The 18,621-nt window shown below is 39.1% G+C and overlaps 1 protein-coding gene across 1 annotated transcript in view; it reads left to right on the plus strand.

Annotated features, from left to right (window-relative positions):
- LOC126298589 (cysteine-rich hydrophobic domain-containing protein 2-like) overlaps nucleotides 1-18,002 on the plus strand; it is a 50,795-nt gene extending 32,793 nt beyond the window's left edge. Inside the window, exon 4 of the mRNA XM_049989960.1 lies at nucleotides 12,746-18,002. Within this exon, the coding sequence (XP_049845917.1) occupies nucleotides 12,746-12,796 (51 nt within the window). The 3' untranslated portion in view covers nucleotides 12,797-18,002. The remainder of the gene's footprint in view (nucleotides 1-12,745) is intronic.
- Nucleotides 18,003-18,621: the final 619 nt, after the last annotated feature.

Raw genomic sequence — 18,621 nt, forward strand, 5'->3', positions numbered from 1 at the left:
GCATTACTCATCATTGTAATGTGTTGAGCTGTATCACTCTGGTTGTCTACCCACTGAAAAATTTTACAGATTGTGACAAAAATAAAGACATCCAGAAGTACATTTGGTAAGTGATATTTTTCAATCTATAAATGACAACAAGATCAGTTCATCTCAACAGATTATGATGTTGTGTAATACCTGGTGGCTTACTGAATTAAATAATCATTTTTGTTAGCATGTATGAGAGAATTAAATTTTAAATATCAACTTTATTTTGCTATCATTCAGCTCTTTTATGCAATGTTCAGTGATTTATATCTGAAGGTGGCTCATCAATGAGCTGAGATCAGTAATCAGTAAAGGCATTTTAGCACTGCTGTCCTAGGATTTTTATCCACACATTTCAAAATAACAGATCGCCTGCCTACCGACTTTACAATGTCAAATAAGAACACATTGTGTTTTTGCCAGTATGCGAATGAGAAGTTTGTGGTATTGCGACATGAAAGATTAATGATTTTGTCTACCTCATAAGCACAATGTATCCTAATATAAAATTCAGAATAGAACTTTAGAGGTCTACCTTTCCTCAATATATTAGGTAATTAAAGACAACAGATGCCTTGTCCATGGTGTGAAAGTCCGTGCATCCACTCTTGTGAGTATCTTCCTTAACAGAAACACAAAAAGTTTCTTTTTTTTCCATTTGGTTTCAGTAAAATAAATATTCCTAAGAAAGAAGTACCGACTACAAACTATGAATGCTACTTTCACACACACACACACACACACACACACACACACACACACACACACACACTAGCTATCGTTATCCACGACATTGGAGTCCTGTGTTAGAGAAAGTTGCCAAAGAACTAAGACGCATACACATACAAATTTTGTTACAAAAGAATGGATATTCAGATTGGCAAATGGAATTAAAGTTGTTGCAAAAATCAGCAGGATGTTTCAGATATCTGGGCGAGAAACGAAAACAAAACCCAAGGGTTGCTATTCTGTTGTACTCTGGCCCAGTGTGTGGCAAAATCAATAGATTTCTTTGAAAACATGTTAACCAATGTATTTCACTTAGAGTTACAAAGATAAAAGATCTGCTTTGTCGTAATAAAGTTTATCTAGCCATTTGAAAACAGGGTGTATACTGCTTACTAAATTTGTGCATATTGCAAAGACATAGACTTCAGTAACATAACAGCAACTTCAACAGGAAATTAAACAGTGTCTGGGTGTTTGTGTTAAATAAAACAAATAGTGCTACTTCATCCATTGAGCCCTAGGAAATTCTTTAGTGCTATTTCACATCTTCCATAATATTTGAATGTAGTAGCTATTGAGCAGATAATTGTTTTTACTATATCTATCAGTCAACAGTTAGAAGCAAACATTTTTTAAACCAGTAAAATGGAGAGCCTGAAAAACCGTGCAGTCTCTGGTGACATGATAGAGGAAGTTTATCAGGCAGGAGGTACACTACAATCACAGTCTGAATCTGTGAAATTGGATGTCACCAATAAAGTAAGCACCAGCTCAGAAAGCGTGCAAAGTAAGGCCATACAGTTTGTTCTACTGGGATTTCTATAGTAGACCTTCTGATTGGATAGTTCATTTCCAAGTTTTCTGAGGCAGATGCTGATCTCCACTTCCAGTTAAATGACAAGAAGTTCTGACACATTGGAACTCTCAAGGCAGCATTGTATGGGTGTGTATTTCTGTGAATAAAGAGTTAAAAAAGTCATATTTCTGAACACTCATATTGTCACTACTGTGTTCCACATGCATATGTGTAAAGTGCTTGTTAATCACAAGTCCCTTTGCATGGTGTAATTGAATCAATCACTGTAATTAAGACCTGACAATATTGTCGAGTTTTGCAGCCACTTTAACTTGTTGTCTTACAAGGAGAATCAAGCAACAATACGAAGAACTTTGACCATTCACACAAGTAAACCCAAGGCACTTCATACATCTGCATCTATACTCAGCAAGTCACCATACTGTCCATGGTACTACTAGTCATTCCATTTCCTGTCCCACTCGCAAATACAGTGAGGGAAAAATAACTGTCTATATGCCTCTGTTTGATCCTATAATTTCTCTTATCTTGTCTTTGTGGTCATTATGCAAAATGTATGTTGGCGACAATAGAATTGTTCTGCCCTCACACATATGCCAGTTATCAACATTTTCTCTGGAGTGATTTGTGAAAAGAATGTTGTGTCACCTCTAGGGACTCTCATTCACTTCATAAGCATCTCCGTAATATTTGCATTTTGATCAAACATAGTGCAGAAATCCAGCAGTACACATGTAAATTGCTCCCATGCCTTCCTTTTATCTGACTAAATACCAAACACTCAAGCAGTACTCAGGAATGGTTTGCAATAGTGTACTTTATGTGGTATCCTTCATAGGTGGACCAAACTTCCTAAAATTCTCCCGGTAAACTACTACTACCGATATTACATGCTTATTGCATTGTGTGTCACTTTGCACTGTTATGCCTAGGTATTTAGTCAATGTGATTGTGTCAAGCAGCACACCACAGACACTATATCTGAACATTAAAGGATTGTTTTCCTTCTTAATGGCATTAACTTAATTTTTTTCCATTTGTAGCAAGCTGCCATTCATCACACCAAATAGTAACTGTCTATGTAAGTTGTCCTGTATCATTGTACAGTCGCTCAGTGACAACAATTTCCCATATACTACAGTGTCATCAGCAAATGGTCACAGCTTGCTGTTCACCCTATCCAATGACCTAACACACTTTGACGATGCCCCTGTGTCTGATGAACTCTTGCCATCCAGGACAATGTACTGGATTCTATTACTTACGAACTTTTTGAGCCACTCGCGTAACTGGGCACCTATTCTGTATGCTCAGACTTTTGTTAATAGCATGCAGTGAAGCACTGTGTCAAATGCTTTTCCAAAATCTGCCTGTTGCCCTTTATCAAGGATTCACAGGATATCACGTGAGAAAAGGTCAGACTGAGTTTCACATGAGGGATACTTTCTAAATGTGTGCTTAAGGACAGAAGCTTTTGTGTCTCAAAGAAATTTATTATATTCTAACTTAAAATATTCTCAAGAGTTCTTCAGAAAACCAATATTAAGGACATTGGTTTGTAATTTTGTGGATCCAGTATTGTATGTTCCTTACATGCGGGAACCACCTGTGCTTTTTCCTGTCACTTGGTACTTCACACTGGGTTCACGATAAATTCAAGCTGAGTTAGGGGCCAATGCTGTGTTGAACCAAATTGGGATTCCATCTGGACCTGGCTACTTATTTGTTTTCAGTTATTTCAGTTGCTTATCATTGCCGGGGATGCCAATTTCCAGCCCTTGAGTTGTAAAAAAAAAGCTGGTACAAAATAAAGTTCTATCGTACCCCATCACATAATCTGCAGTTAGGTACCAAACAGAGTACCAGTGCTTATCGTCACAAATCAAGCATTGCCTATTTCTATGTCCTGCATATGGGAGTCTTTGTTATGTTAAAATGATATTATGTGTGTTCAGTGGTCCTGTGTGAATGATTTTTTTTTAAAACAAAATTTAGAACTTGAGCTTTCATTTTGCTGTTTTCTATTGTCATGTCAAAGTGGTCAAGAGTGACAAGATAGAAACTTTCGAACTGCTTAGCGAAGATCGATTCCTATGTTATGACAGTCAAATTAATTGCGTGCTTCGCACATCAGTCTTTTTTTAGTCACAGGATTTTCTACTAACTTTTGTCCATAGACATTTCTGCCTTTTTTCAAAAAATGGTTCAAATGGCTCTGAGCACTATGGGACTTAACATCTATGGTCATTAGTCCCCTAGAACTTAGAACTACTTAAACCTAACTAACCTAAGGACATCACACAACACCCAGTCATCACGAGGCAGAGAAAATCCCTGACCCCGCCGGGAATCGAACCCGGGCATGGGAAGCGAGAATGCTACCGCACGACCACGAGATGTGGGCTGCCCTTTTTTTTTTTTTTAAAAAAAAAAAAAAAGCTGATAGTGCAAAATATCTTTTGCTGCAGTATTTTCCAAATTTTGTTATAAAACCACAGTGGGTTTTTTTTCTGTCCTTAATTTCATTGGCACATACTTCTCTAGGCTTCAGTTTACTATCGACCGCATCTCGTGGTCATGCGGTAGCGTTCTCGCTTCCCACGCCCGGGTTTCCGGGTTTGATTTCCGGCGGGGTCAGGGATTTTCTCTACCTTGTGATGGTGGGTGTTGTGTGATGTCCTTAGGTTAGTTAGGTTTAAGTAGTTCTAAGTTCTAGGGGACTGATGACCACAGATGTTAAGTCCATAGTGCTCAGAGCCATTTGAACCATTTTTTCACTTTACTATGAGTTCAAAATTTGTTCATAATTCCCCTATTCCATCATATTTGAAGTAAATGATGTTTGTTCATTCACTGTGTAAGTAGAATGCTATCAATTGCTTATGTGCTCTTTCCGCCATAAAAACTCTCCTAGCCATCTTCATGGGTTTATTAATTTTAGTAACCACCATCGTATGATATCGTGAGCATTAATCCCTGTCTATACAGGCTGAACATTGATAAACCAGACAAATTGCAGGGAAAGATTCCTGACTGGAAATGGGGGATAAAAGGTCCTATGAACGTATGTCCAGAAATGCATTGCTGCCGTGGTAGATGACGCTGACAAATGCAGGCTGTATGATTGACATGGCTTACTGTGAGCAGCAGAATGGTCTAGTATTTATGTCAGGAACAAGCGGACATGGTGTTTGTGTACAGCCAAACAGATGGAAGCCTCATGGCTATATCAAAACAAGTACCCCTACAGACACCAAGCACATCACACAACCTTTCAAGCCCCTCTTGGGTATTTGTGTGATCATGGGTACATTGAGATGGATTAACGTTCAGGAGGCGACATACTGTGTATACACCAGATTTGGAGGACCGGGTTTTACAGGATATTGAGACAAACCCTAGTGCAAGCTCCTGCAAAGTGGCCCGCCAAAGTGCAGCAATCCGTCATGCGATATGTGAATGCTTGCATTCATCCCATGACGACTACTTCGAACATATGTTGGGACATGGGTGCGATGCAGCTCTGTACCATATTCTGGGTTGATTTGTTATTGTAGTATGCACATCATCCATTTCTAGACACATTTTCATAGGACCTTCTTGCCTCCATTTCCCATCAGGAATCTGACCCTGCAGTTTGTCTGTTTTATTAATGTTCACCCTGTGTTCTGGCACTGTCGATGAAGACAGGCCTGTTTGTAGCTGTGAGGTCTAAAACAGTTCCATTGTACTTGAGTTGTCAAGCTAGCTGTTCAAGGCAGTTTTTGGAGACTTTGTTGAGGACTGCTTCACAAGATCGTGTGTTTGTACCACCTGCCGTGGAACCATTGGTGTTCCACTCTATTCTCTTTAGTGTAGGCTTTCTCTGAATGATTTTACAGCTGTTTCAATGGAATTAGGCGGCTGGTAGAAACATTTCATGATCAGAAGTTCACCTAAGCCAGTTACTCATGCCCAAATAACTTTGCAGTCAGACACAATTTCAACCTCAGAAGACACATCAACTTTTGTTAATGGCAATGGACAACCCCCTCCCTTTTCCTGTGGCATATAACCTGACTTTTCGATACAAATTCTATGCCTCATTAAATATTTTAGATCTTTATGCTTTGAGTTTCATCCAGCTCTCAATTCAGAGTACAAGTAAAATGTAACGGTTTTGCTGAGGGCAGTAAATTAAGGAACTTTGTTACGAATGCTTTCACAATTTTCTGTTACAATTTTGACCTTTGAAGTGTCTTTACTTTGTACATGATCTAATTTTCCTCCCTGCGTATCAGCTGGCGAGCATTCGTCAGGTGACCTCAAACTATCAAAAGCAAAACGTGTATTCCTTTAGTACTCTGCTACCTGAGTAGCTGCTTTCTCTGTGGAATGCACCCATACCTATCAAGGGGAGTCCACAATTCCCCACTCTGTAATGCATGTCCAGAAACCTGTAGCCAAGACTGTAACAGAACTGATGTAGACTCTGGATGAGACTGTCCACTCAGGTCCAAACCAAAGGAGCCTAATCAGTTCTGGTTATCGTACGGCAAATTGTAAACCCTGCTTGAACTCTACAAGCGAGACAATCGGTCTTCACCACTTCTGTCAGCCTTGTGCGTGAACTAAGGATGGCCTCAGAACCGTAGTGACAAGCGTCATCGGTGCTGATATGAGTCACAACTTGAACATGACTGCACCCTGCACTCTCGATAACCACAGGTAGTGTCTCCTCCACATCTTAGATGAGGCTCTCCCAGCAGCATAGTGAGCATACTTTGGACTAGTTTCTACCAGCCTTGGATGCTATTTCCCTAGGGGGCTCAATGATGTGACCTGACAACTAACTAAAAGGTAGTTACTATCATGAAATAATATTTGAAGATATAATTGAGTAGGCTTCCGCGGCCAGAGTCAATCAGCTTTAAAGTTTTCTGGGGATGATACCGCGTCATAATGTATGAAACTACTGCTGGAGAAAAACCAACATTTTGGCCACAGGTGCAGTGGCCTATTCTGAGTGTACTGGTGCATTCTAGCTATGCAGTGTCCCTTATATTTTATTATTACTGCTCATTGCACATGCCTTTACATCATAATTTTGAAAGGATAATTTGTTTCATTGGTCACTTAAGGAAGAAGGATAGGGAATTTTATTCTAATAGGTCATTGCGGTGGAGGGAGAGCGTAATCTATGTTTTCTATTGGCTCTTGCGTTATGTGCCATGATTGCTGGTCACCGTTGAATGAGAAGTCGGCTCCTGTTTACCAAATGCTGGACATCGGCCGCGCGGCAGCAGTTACTTGACGGTAGTGCTCATGCCTCGAGTTGACAGTGTGGTCTGTTGTGTTCTGATTGCTGGTAGCCAAGATGGGGCGATGCTGAGTCCATCCTCTCTATTCTTGTTCTTGGGTTGTTTAAGTATTTTGATGGCCTCTCTGACTTTTAATTTCGTCATAACCAGGTGATTGGCCAACACACAGGCTTTGTTGAATTTTATTTCTTTTCCGTAATCTTGCTGATTGCCCTGTCTTGACTGCCAGCAATCAGAGCCCAACAGACCACACTGTCAACATGAGGCATGAGCACTACCGGCGAGTAACTGCTGCCGCACGGCGTGTCAAGCATTTGGTAAACAGGAGCTAATTTCTCATTCGACGGTGATTCTCAATCATGTATACCTTTTAGTATCTCCAGGGTTCTTCCATGTATACAACCTTCTTTCATGATACTTAAACCAAGTGTTAGCTATGGTTTAGTTATGCTCTGCGCAAAATTCTACCAGGCGGCTTCCTCTTTCATTTCTTAGCCCCAATCCATAATCACCTACTATGTTTTCTTCTCTCCCTTTTCCTGCTCTTGAGTTCCAGTCACCCATGGCTATTAAATTTTGGTCTCCCTTCACTATGTAAATAATTTGTTTTATCTCATCATACATTTCATCAATTTCTTCATCTGCAGAGCTAGTTGGCACGTAAACTTGTACTACTGTAGTAGGCATGGGCTTCGTGTCTATCTTGGCCACAAAAATGCGTTCACTATGTTGTTTATAGTAGCTTACCCGTACACCTATTTTTTTTATTCATTATTAAACCTACTCCTGCATTACCCCTATTTGATTTTGTATTTATAACCCTGTATTCACCTGACCAGAAGTCTTGTTCCTCCTGCCACCAAACTTCACTAATTCCCACTATATCTAACTTTAACCAATCCATTTCCCTTTTTAAATTTTCTAACATACCTGGCCGATTAAGGGATCTGACATTCCATGCTCCGATCCATAGAACGCCAGTTTTCTTTCTCCTGATAACAACGTCCTCTTGAGGTGTCCCTGCCCAGAGATCTGAATGGAATATTTTACCCAAGAGGACACCATCATCATTTAATCATACAATACAGCTGCATGCCCTCGGGAAAAATTACGGCTGTAGTTTCCCCTTGCTTTCAGCCGTTCGCAGTACCAGAACAGCAAGGCCATTTTGGTTAGTGTTACAAGGCCAGATCAGTCAATCATCCAGACTGTTGCCCATGCAACTACTGAAAAGGCTTTTGCCCCTCTTCAGGAACCACACGTTTGTCTGGCCTCTCAATAGATACCCCTCCGTTGTGGTTGCACCTACGGTACAGCTGTATTGTTGAGGCACGCAAGCCTCCCCACCAATGGCAAGGTCCATAATTCATGGGGGGGGGGGGGGGGGGGAGGTAATAACTAAATATAAGAGACACTGCATTGCTAGAATGCCCCAGTACACCCAGAAGAAGGGCGTTGCAACTGTGGCCAAAATGGTTTTTCTCCAGCAGTAGTTTCATACATTATGACATGGTACCTTACTACCCAGAAAACTTTTATGTTAAGATTTGAAGAGTACAGGAAAAGAATGAGAGTTGTCCACTTTTCTTCAAAAATGAATTATGTATGCCATGAGATGTTGGATTCTATGTTGTTTAGTATTGTTAACCGGTGAATCTGATAATATGAATAATCCACGTTCTATAAACCATTTTAGATTACACATGCAGGGGAAGAATGTGCAGTCTCTTGCTACAGGGAATAAATTGTCTTTATCCAGTGTTGTGTATTAAGTTTTAGATTCGTTGTGGTTTGTCAAACAATGTTGAAGCAAGAACCAGAGAATTTTTCTTTATTGTGCATTGTTAGTACTAGTGAGGACCATTTCTTTAGTTTGAGACATTGTGTTTAGTATTGCAGGTGTTGTGATTCTTTTCAGCTTTAATAGTCTATTATATACACTGAATAATGAGTACTGCATCTTAAGCTGAAAGACAGAGACCTTCAGATTCTAACAGTGTTAGGAAAAGGCAAGTAAGAGGGTGAATGAGTACAATCATGAAGAAATTAATAGTTCAGTCGAATGAACTAGGAGAAGACTGCAACTGTAAGTTAGTGTTTTGAGATATTAGGTGCTGAAAAAAGATCAATTAGTATATGAAAATTTAGTGATATGGTAGGCTGGAATGAACAATCACTGTATCTGACTGGCCTCATTACAATACTTCCATTTCACAGAAGTTGATCAAGGAATAATTAAGATGATGCACAGCTTCGAGGGTGTAATTTCCGCAACAGAGTAAGAGTATAAGGTGATGAAATTGTACATGAAATTCCTATATGCGGAAAAGCTTTCATGGGAGTGCATGGAGTAACAAGGTGATGATTAATGACTGTTCAGAAGTCTTTGAAGCTGCACTTGTCTCTTCGTGCTGGAAGGGATAAGACTGGAAGTAGGCCATGGAAAAATTATGGAAGCAGCAGGAATGGCAGAGGTTTATGATTACATTCATTCATTTAAGGGTAGATCAAGTCATTACAGCAATGACAAGACCAAGAAGTTCTATCTCCCAGAAGAACATTTTATGAAAAAAATTGCATTAAATGTTCCAGGAAAATACATGAATTTTAATATTTCATATGAAGTGCATAGAACAGTATTTAACATCAAATTTAATATAGCTTTGGGGTATCCAAGGAATTATACATGGTCAATATGTGATAAGTATACTGCTGATATGAAAGTGCTCAATGCAATGTTAATTGCAAATTTAGATGATGACATGAAGAAACAAGTCTTGAAGGAAATTAATGAGATCGCCATTGACCAGAAAGTATGCAAAGTGAAAGCTGAAACATTTTGTGCTAGAAAGAGGAATGTTAGTTTTAGAAGTGAAAAGTCTAATGAACAAAAGCAATCTGTATATACTCTTTCAGTATTCATCAGCTTTCAAATGCAACTTCAGTATTCTACACTTACATTGCAGATACGGGAACAAAAGGGGCCAGTTAAGTTGTTTCCTTTTTAAATCGCTTTGTGACAGAATTATTACACAAGAAATAAACCTCTAAGAAGTCATTTGTGATTCATGTTCAGGGTAGAACAAGAGTTACACTGTTTCGGGGTATTGTAATTATCTTGCCAGTGAACCGAAGCTTTTGGAGTCAGTGAAAGTAACTTCACATAGTATGGGAAACACTTTTATGAAACATGATGATGATGATGATGATGATGATGATGATGATAATGGACTGATTAATTAGTAAGCAGAGGCAGAAGTTCCAGTGGATTGGATGCAGATCATAGTTGGAGCTTGATGTAAACCTAAGCGTTTTGAATGTTGTCGTGGTCAATCATAATCTGATACAAAATTGGGGGACATTTCTGAAGAAGAAATATTTGATGAAATGTTGTTTCCTAACAAGACCCATAAGAGAGGTAATCATCACAAAAACATCCCCACCTCATTCAATATATAGCTCAGATTTTATCAGTGGCAGAGTTTCACAGCAACTTCAAGAACAGCAGTGTAGATAATGTCAATCCGCAGCTTACAGACATAAAATATAAAAATATAATAAAATGTTCTTTTTGAATAATTTTGTTTACTACTGACAATAATAATAATAGTAGTAGTAGTAGTAGTAGTAGTAGTAGTAATTTGTCTTTACAAGTCGTTTGGCAACATCAAAAGGAAAGTATCAGTACCTCCAGTTTGTAAAAGAGTATTGCAGACAATAAGCTAGTGTGTGTCACACAAACCTTTTACACTACCCTGAGAACTGTATGTTTGGATAAGTGACAGTATACTGTATTCTTTTAGCATTTTATCACATGAAGTTAAAATAGCAAAAAGGAACTGCTTATCAAGAAGTATCTTTATTGTTTCAATCATTGTTTTTCATTACTAAGTAATCTGACATAAAATTTAACAAAAAATACAGGTTTACTTGCATTATCTTCTATTTTGCTATATAAAAGTAGCAAATTTTCTCCTTGTGATGCATTACATCCCTTTAAATGTTATGCCAGTAAATCCTAAATTTAAATATTTGAATAATCAATTAATGTTAAATTTAATGTATATAACATGTCCTTCCAAATGACTTTTGTATTCTTTTTGTTCATTAGTATCCATGAAATTCGGTTTCAAACTTTAAAATTGCTGTCCTGAATGATTTGATAAGCAGACAAAGCATGTTCTTCTCCTGTGCTCTTCATTTCTTGGTGTCTCCAACTCTCAGCTAGACAGTTACCTTCTAACCAGACTTAGATCTTAGGCTTTTCTACAAATTAGTTCGTCGCAACAACTTTCATTTGAGAATATTTATTTGGTTCATTATAATTTTTGCAGTGTTCTGTTCTGTCCCTACTTTCTCTCTCTCTCTCTCTCTCTCCCTCCCTCCCTCCCTCCCTCCCTCCCTCCCTCCCTCCCTCCCTCCCTCCCTCCCTCCCTCCCTCCCTCCCTCCCTCCATCTGTCTCGCGTGTGTTCCCTCCCTCCCTCCTCCCTCCCTCCCTCCCTCCCTCCCTCCCCTCCCTCCCTCCCTCCCTCCTCCCTCCCTCCCTCCCTCCCTCCCTCCCTCCCTCCCACCCTCCCTCCCTCCCTCCCTCCCTCCCTCCCTCCCTCCCTCCCTCCCTCCCTCCCTCCCTCCCTCCCTCCCTCCCTCCCTCCCTCCCTCCCTCCCTCCCTCCCCTCCCTCCCTCCCTCCCTCCCTCCCTCCCTCCCTCCCTCCCCTCCCTCCCTCCCTCCCTCCCTCCCTCCCTCCCTCCCTCCCCTCCCTCCCTCCCTCCCTCCCTCCCTCCCTCCCTCCCTCCCTCCCTCCCTCCCTCCCTCCCTCCCTCCCTCCCTCCCTCCCTCCCCTCCCTCCCTCCCTCCCTCCCTCCCTCCCTCCCTCCCTCCCTCCCCCTCCCTCCCTCCCTCCCTCCCTCCCTCCCCTCCCTCCCTCCCTCCCTCCCTCCCTCCCTCCCTCCCTCCCTCCCTCCCTCCCTCCCTCCCTCCCTCCCTCCCCTCCCTCCCTCCCTCCCTCCCTCCCTCCCTCCCTCCCTCCCTCCCTCCCTCCCTCCCTCCCTCCCTCCCTCCCTCCCTCCCTCCCCTCCCTCCCTCCCTCCCTCCCTCCCTCCCTCCCTCCCCTCCCTCCCTCCCTCCCTCCCTCCCTCCCTCCCTCCCTCCCTCCCTCCCTCCCTCCCTCCCTCCCTCCCTCCCTCCCTCCCTCCCTCCCTCCCCTCCCTCCCTCCCTCCCTCCCTCCCTCCCTCCCTCCCTCCCTCCCTCCCTCCCTCCCTCCCTCCCCTCCCTCCCTCCCTCCCTCCCTCCCTCCCTCCCTCCCTCCCTCCCTCCCTCCCTCCCTCCCTCCCTCCCTCCCTCCCTCCCTCCCTCCCTCCCTCCCTCCCTCCCTCCCTCCCTCCCTCCCTCCCTCCCTCCCTCCCTCCCTCCCTCCCTCCCTCCCTCCCTCCCTCCCTCCCTCCCTCCCTCCCTCCCTCCCTCCCTCCCTCCCTCCCTCCCTCCCTCCCTCCCTCCCTCCCTCCCTCCCTCCCTCCCTCCCTCCCTCCCTCCCTCCCTCCCTCCCTCCCGTGTTGGTAGGTTCAACTCGCTTTTGATATTGATGATGTATTACATGATTTAACAGGATATCCAAATCACTAATATATTGTACCTGTATAAGAGATAACATATACTACTTGTATGATAAATGGATGTGCTGTTGCTGTAACTTTTCTTTTTCTTATTCTTACACCTACATTCATAAATATTTTAAAAGGAGGTAATGCTTACAATGATTTTTTATTTGTCCACAGGATTTTTTATTACATTCCAATAAAATGTCTATGCTTGACCCATGTAGTTTCACATTATGACCACTAAAAAAAAAAAATTAATTTTCTTTTGCAGGTTCTTTTGATTGAATTCATTCCAAAAATTCCAATATACAGGCCTGACTAAGAACCTGAAGATCGTTCCTGTGAGGCAACAAAAGTTCTATCATAACTAGCGTGTGAATACTCCACAGATCATTTCATTGACACAGTTGTCATTTGTTTGGCATTGTCTGTGAAATTACAGATGTGTAAAGGACATACATGTTCATCCAAAATATTTATGTTGAAAATCTCAAATGCTCTTCGTGCAGGGACTTGTGTTTAGTAATAATAAGGTCGCCCACTTTTGATTGTTATAGGTTTTAATATTATTTTATTATTAAGGAAAGTCTCTTGTAATTCTTAAGTGTTGTTTGAGAGTCTCGATAATAATTATTTGGAAATACTGGTATGAAAGGCAGCTAGAGCAAGTAATGAGGTGACTGACAGTTCCTGTGCAGGAGACCTGCTGTGACTGTGTGATAATGTTGTGGAAATTAACATTAATTGTGCTTCATTTTAAAATTATTGAGTGAATAAAATGATTGGACTTAGTAAGGACTGAAAACTGAAAGTTAAAGTACCAGAAATTTTGAAGTGCTGACATTTTTGCCCACAATCAATGGAAAACAATAAGCTTGAAAATTTACTCACCAGTTTCCATACACTTCATTTTTCATGGAGGAAAAATGTGTCCTTGTGTCCCATGGGTATTTCAAATGCATATCTTCAATTTTTTAAACATATGTACAATGTGTTGTTTTGCATAGGAGTCTGTGAAATTAAGCCTGTGGTGTGCTGCCGTAAACAGAGGACAATTATTTTTTGTCGTGTTCATCACAGAGCTTTGGGTTCGAACAGTGATTCCAGGATATATAACTATAAAACTGTCACCTGGTTCTTGCATATTTCTGGAAAACAGGAAATAAAAGAAACAGTTTTTAAGTTTATAGTTGCATATATTTTTGTTGGTTGATAATTAGAGTTATCTGACATGACAATAAAAATGTTAATAAAATCAGAACATTTAATTCATTGAGGTGTTTCTGTGGGGTCTGTAGAAGTGGTGCACAATTGTAAATATTATTCACAAATAGCTGTTGTAGTTATTGCAGATACAGTTATTTTAACATAGTCTATTTTTTGTGTTCTGTTTTCGGAGAGTTACATTCTTCACCAGAATATTATATACTGATAGATGCATATCTCTTGACCTTTGATTGGAAATTCTTGTCATGCATTGTGGGAACTGTGTTTCCTTCTTAATTTATGATTTTTCATTGCCTGCAGGTACTTAGATTTGATCTCCAGTATAGCTGATTTTGATGAGCTATCAATTTAACATACTTTGTGAGGTAGAATTCTACACAACAAAGAGTGAGGGAATGTGGACACCATGTGTTTCAGTTTATTTCTTAATTGTTGTTACTATTTAGATAAAGTATTTTGAATTATTGTGTGTGTGTGTGTGTGTGTGTGTGTGTGTGTGTGTGTGATTGATTGATTGTTCAGTGGTAGATGACTCCATCACTGTTGGGCTGACCTGTAATTTTAATTTCTAGTATTGAAGAAAGGAACTAGGCTGTACAGTCATTATATATTGCAAAGGAAATGTTGTTATAAATTAAAAAAATACATGTATATAGTAATAACAAATGAAATTACCTGTTATTTTTTTAAATATGTGTTGGCCATGTGGCTAATACATCAGATGTTGGGGAGTTTTGCACAAAGAACTCTTATTTGCTCTCTTTAGTATACAAGAACAAAGTTTTGCAAACCGTCTTAAGATTGACATCTTAAATATTAAAACCTCTGTTTGAAGAGAAGTAAATGTACTTAAATTTACAAATGATAATCTCAGATGATAAGTCAGTGAGCTTGGAAAGAAGGGAATAAGTAAAATTTGTATGGGGGTCATTTGTGAATAGAAGCACGGCGCATGTTATTAGCTAAGTGTTTACTTGTTGCTGCATAAGTAAGTCACCTCAATAACATATTTGTGAATGGTTCCATGCAGACAAAAACAAAATGGTAGGGTACCATTTCTGCCTTACATATATATATGTATGTAAGTTGTAAACAATGTCTACAGCTTTCTTATATCACATGAAATGCCAGAGAATGTGTGTTGGAATTATGTAAGTCTTCAACAACGAAGGTGACAATGTTGGTGGTGATAGTTATAAATGTGACATTGCATATGACCTCAGCCACAACAAAGAAGATTTTGTTTGAAATGTGGTGCTCATTTTCATAGGACCTTTTCCCAACCATTACTTGTGTATAGGTTATTTTATACTGTAAGATACACCACATTATCTTATTGCGTTTTATGTCTTGACTGATTTGATTGGGGATGCAATCATTCAATTTCTTGATATAGATATTCCAACAGTTTTGTGTGTGTGTGTGTGTGTGTGTGTGTGTGTGTGTGTGTGTGTGTGTGTGTGTGTGTGTGTGTGTGTGCACGCGCTGTGCTTCAGAACTTACTTGACAATTGTTATTGTTATGTTTCTTGGTGTAATATGACTGTCATCCAGGACCAAATTTATTTCATATAATGTATCAATGTCAGTAGCCTGTTGGAGATGTTCAACAGTTTAAAAAGAACTGCATGATTTATACACATTAGAAGTTTGTGTCATCGTGGACCATATTTATTTGCAGCATCATAAATTCTTACACACATGGAGAAGATTAATACATGCTGTGTTGATATGCTCTTGTTAAGAGTCCAGTGATTCTGAGCATTCAAAAACATAAGGTCATCATCCTGTAGATAATGCTATCTTTCTCTCTTCTGTTTTTAAATCTTGGCTACATATGTTGTGATGAGTGAAGCAACCATGTATTTCATTTGTGAAGTGTACATTTATTTTATCTAATGTCAAGACCTTTATTTTTGTGACTTGCTAATTGGTATAAAGAAAAGAAATTTTCTTTACAGATTTATTGCTTTCAACACATTTTCAAATTTTAATTCTATTTAGTATTTGTGGGAAGAGAGAAGAGAAGCCATTCACGTTTCTGAAGGCTGATTTTTAATTTCAGTTTTTTAAACACAACAGTGTGGATTATCATTTAATAGGATTAAATGTCACAGCAATCACAATCACTATGGTGACTTTTATAGTATGCTGTTTCAGTGATCAGAACACAGGAATAAATAATTATCTGTATGTCAGTCAGGTTGGTGTTTGTTGTAAAGCATTGTTTGTAGTCAGGTATCATAAATGAACTGCAGTTTTTACTGGTATCAACACTACAGTGAATTAGTATTTGTCTTATGATAGTCAATTTATCATGTCAAGCATTGCTGAGCTAGTGTAACACCACAGATATTACACCATTTTGTTAGAAACGTAAATTGAAGGCTTTATACTTTTAAAATTTCTTGTTGGGACATCTGTCCATGTTATTGGTGGAAGCAGTGGGAATCAGTGAACATAATTTCTTATGTTGACTGAAAATATAGTTTCTTAAAACATATTATAGGACTCCATAGAAATGTTACATGGAAGTTAAAGTGCTTGATGTCAAAAAATGAATATAGGAATATATTCATATTGATTTTTGGTTAAAATAATCTTCAGAAATTGTCAAAATTATTTTATATGTACTTGTAAAGCATGCTATATTGCGCTGCCTGACCCTTACTTACCGTTTTGAAAGGAGTTCTGTGCTCTCTCTCTCTCTCTCTCTCTCTCTCTCTCTCTCTCTCTCTCTCTTTTCCTCCATTCTTGGCTGAGTGAAGACAGTGTCTGATTCTCATTCTCAACAATGCATTCTTCAATAGCATGACATTTAATGGCTTACTTATATTTTTTACTGCTGATGTGTTTTGGTGTATAAAGATCTGTTTAATGTTATTACTGTAGGACTTTTCATACTGTGTAGTGTTTTGTTGCGAACAAAGTAAGTTTGATGTAGAATTGCAAAATTTTGCATTGAATATTTCAAGTACATCTGTGGCTTGCACTTTCGTGTAGAAATATTTGTTTTAGGGGCTGGGGAGGGGGGAGACTGTCAGGAAAAAAAATAGCTTTCACAGGAAAGTACATTATGTATGTAATGGTAATTTGGTTATATTGAAAGAAAAATGAGAGATTATCAAGGTGCGGGTATTGCATTGAAAGAGCTTATATACACATTACTAAAATTAAGGTATATTTTAAAGTAATTGAGACCTGCAGCATGGGTGCAGTTTGCCGTATTTGTAGAGATCTTCACAATGAAGTTTATTGCACATTAAAAATTTTAAGCATTTAAAAATATGAGTAAATCACAGCATTATTTTTTAAGGATAACTTTTGATGATGGGCAGTGTATTATGTATGTACTAGCATATCTGCAAAGTATGATGGTTGATGAAAACCTCTTACTGTAAATTGAAGTGTATTTGCTGCTGTAGTGTTGTACTCTTCGTTACTGTCTGAGAAGAAACAAATTCTGAGCCAAGGTAAATGAGGAGTTTCACTTTGAAGTACTTAAGCTAATATTTGTAATTGTAATTTAAGTAACACTGAACATACCAACAGAAGGTGACATTTTATACATCACCTCTAGAAAGTGTGTTGTTTGTCCAACATTTTTATTGAGAATTTGGAGGAGACAAGAATCAGTAAATAAATAGTGTTTTACATACCATATACGTGAGTTGTGTGTTGCGATTCAAAGGTTACATTACATTTCAACATTTCGCCTTAAGAAAATGTTACTCCAAAAATGACGTAGTAACAAGAATTAAGAAAAATAAAGATTTCTCAATTATGTCTTACTTCAGAGAAAGTAAATGATTCTTGTATTGTTTGACTAGATTACAAGCACAAATCAAATGTTTGGAAACCTTTGTTTTCCCTCTGTTCCTACATAGAAGGTGTTTTGAATAAATGTCCTGTGTTGTGCAATAAATTCAGATCTGTTACCTGAATTAGTGTTATCAAATACTATATAACCCATAATGGTCAGCAGTGTTCAGTGGTCTGTACTAGTAGTTATGGAAGCAGTGTCACTTTGTGGCACTGTTGGTTGAATAACTTTATGCAGTTAATTTTTCTGAGATACTTATGAAAGTATTTGATGTTCCATGTCTATAAGTATAAAGTAGCATAATTGCTTTTAGCTATTTCTGCTATGTAGATATTATTTCACTGTCTTACAAGAAGAGTGTCTGTATATACATGTGCATGCCTAAAAACTTATATGTAATTCTAAGCAGATAGACACTTAGTTCTTTTTATTAATCAGTCATTGATAATTCAGTTGAAAATAAACTGCTGGAAGACTCATGTTTTTGTCAGAATGTATGTCGATTGAGACTGCCTTGAAACATCCATCTTTCCTGCCATCCATAACGAGTGATTTCCTGTTGTTTACACAAGTGATATCAAGAAGATGGCTGAATAATTTTATTGCCATAACACTTGTTACAGTAAGATGTCTGTTTTTGGTTATCCCGAATTACTGATATACAGCAGAGCATCGATTATCTGAACTAATTGGAGGATATGGGTATATTATACTGCTCTGATCTTGTGTGACACACTTTTAAAATATATATATTTTTTAAACAGACTCTGTTCTCCCTCTGCCTCCTCTTTCTAACAATACTTTGTGTAACAGTTCTTCCCTGTAATACCATCTGAAAGTCTCAATAACATCTCGATTCATGGGCTGTAATAAGGACGTTACATTAGGTGGACAAAATGTCACTTTAATGAAGTTGCATTGGCACAAGCTAATGCAGTAATGTGATCGTTGCTTATTGTAGGACCAGATGCAGCTAATTCACAACACGAAGCAAGAGTTCTTCTTTTGCAGAGCTGCCCAGTTGAGCCCAGTTTAATCAGCATTGTAAATGTTTTCAAGAGCATAATCTTCTCCCTCCAGTACAACCCTTAGTTTAAT

This window comes from Schistocerca gregaria, chromosome X (genome assembly GCF_023897955.1).
Source record: "Schistocerca gregaria isolate iqSchGreg1 chromosome X, iqSchGreg1.2, whole genome shotgun sequence".
Lineage (NCBI taxonomy): Eukaryota > Metazoa > Arthropoda > Insecta > Orthoptera > Acrididae > Schistocerca > Schistocerca gregaria.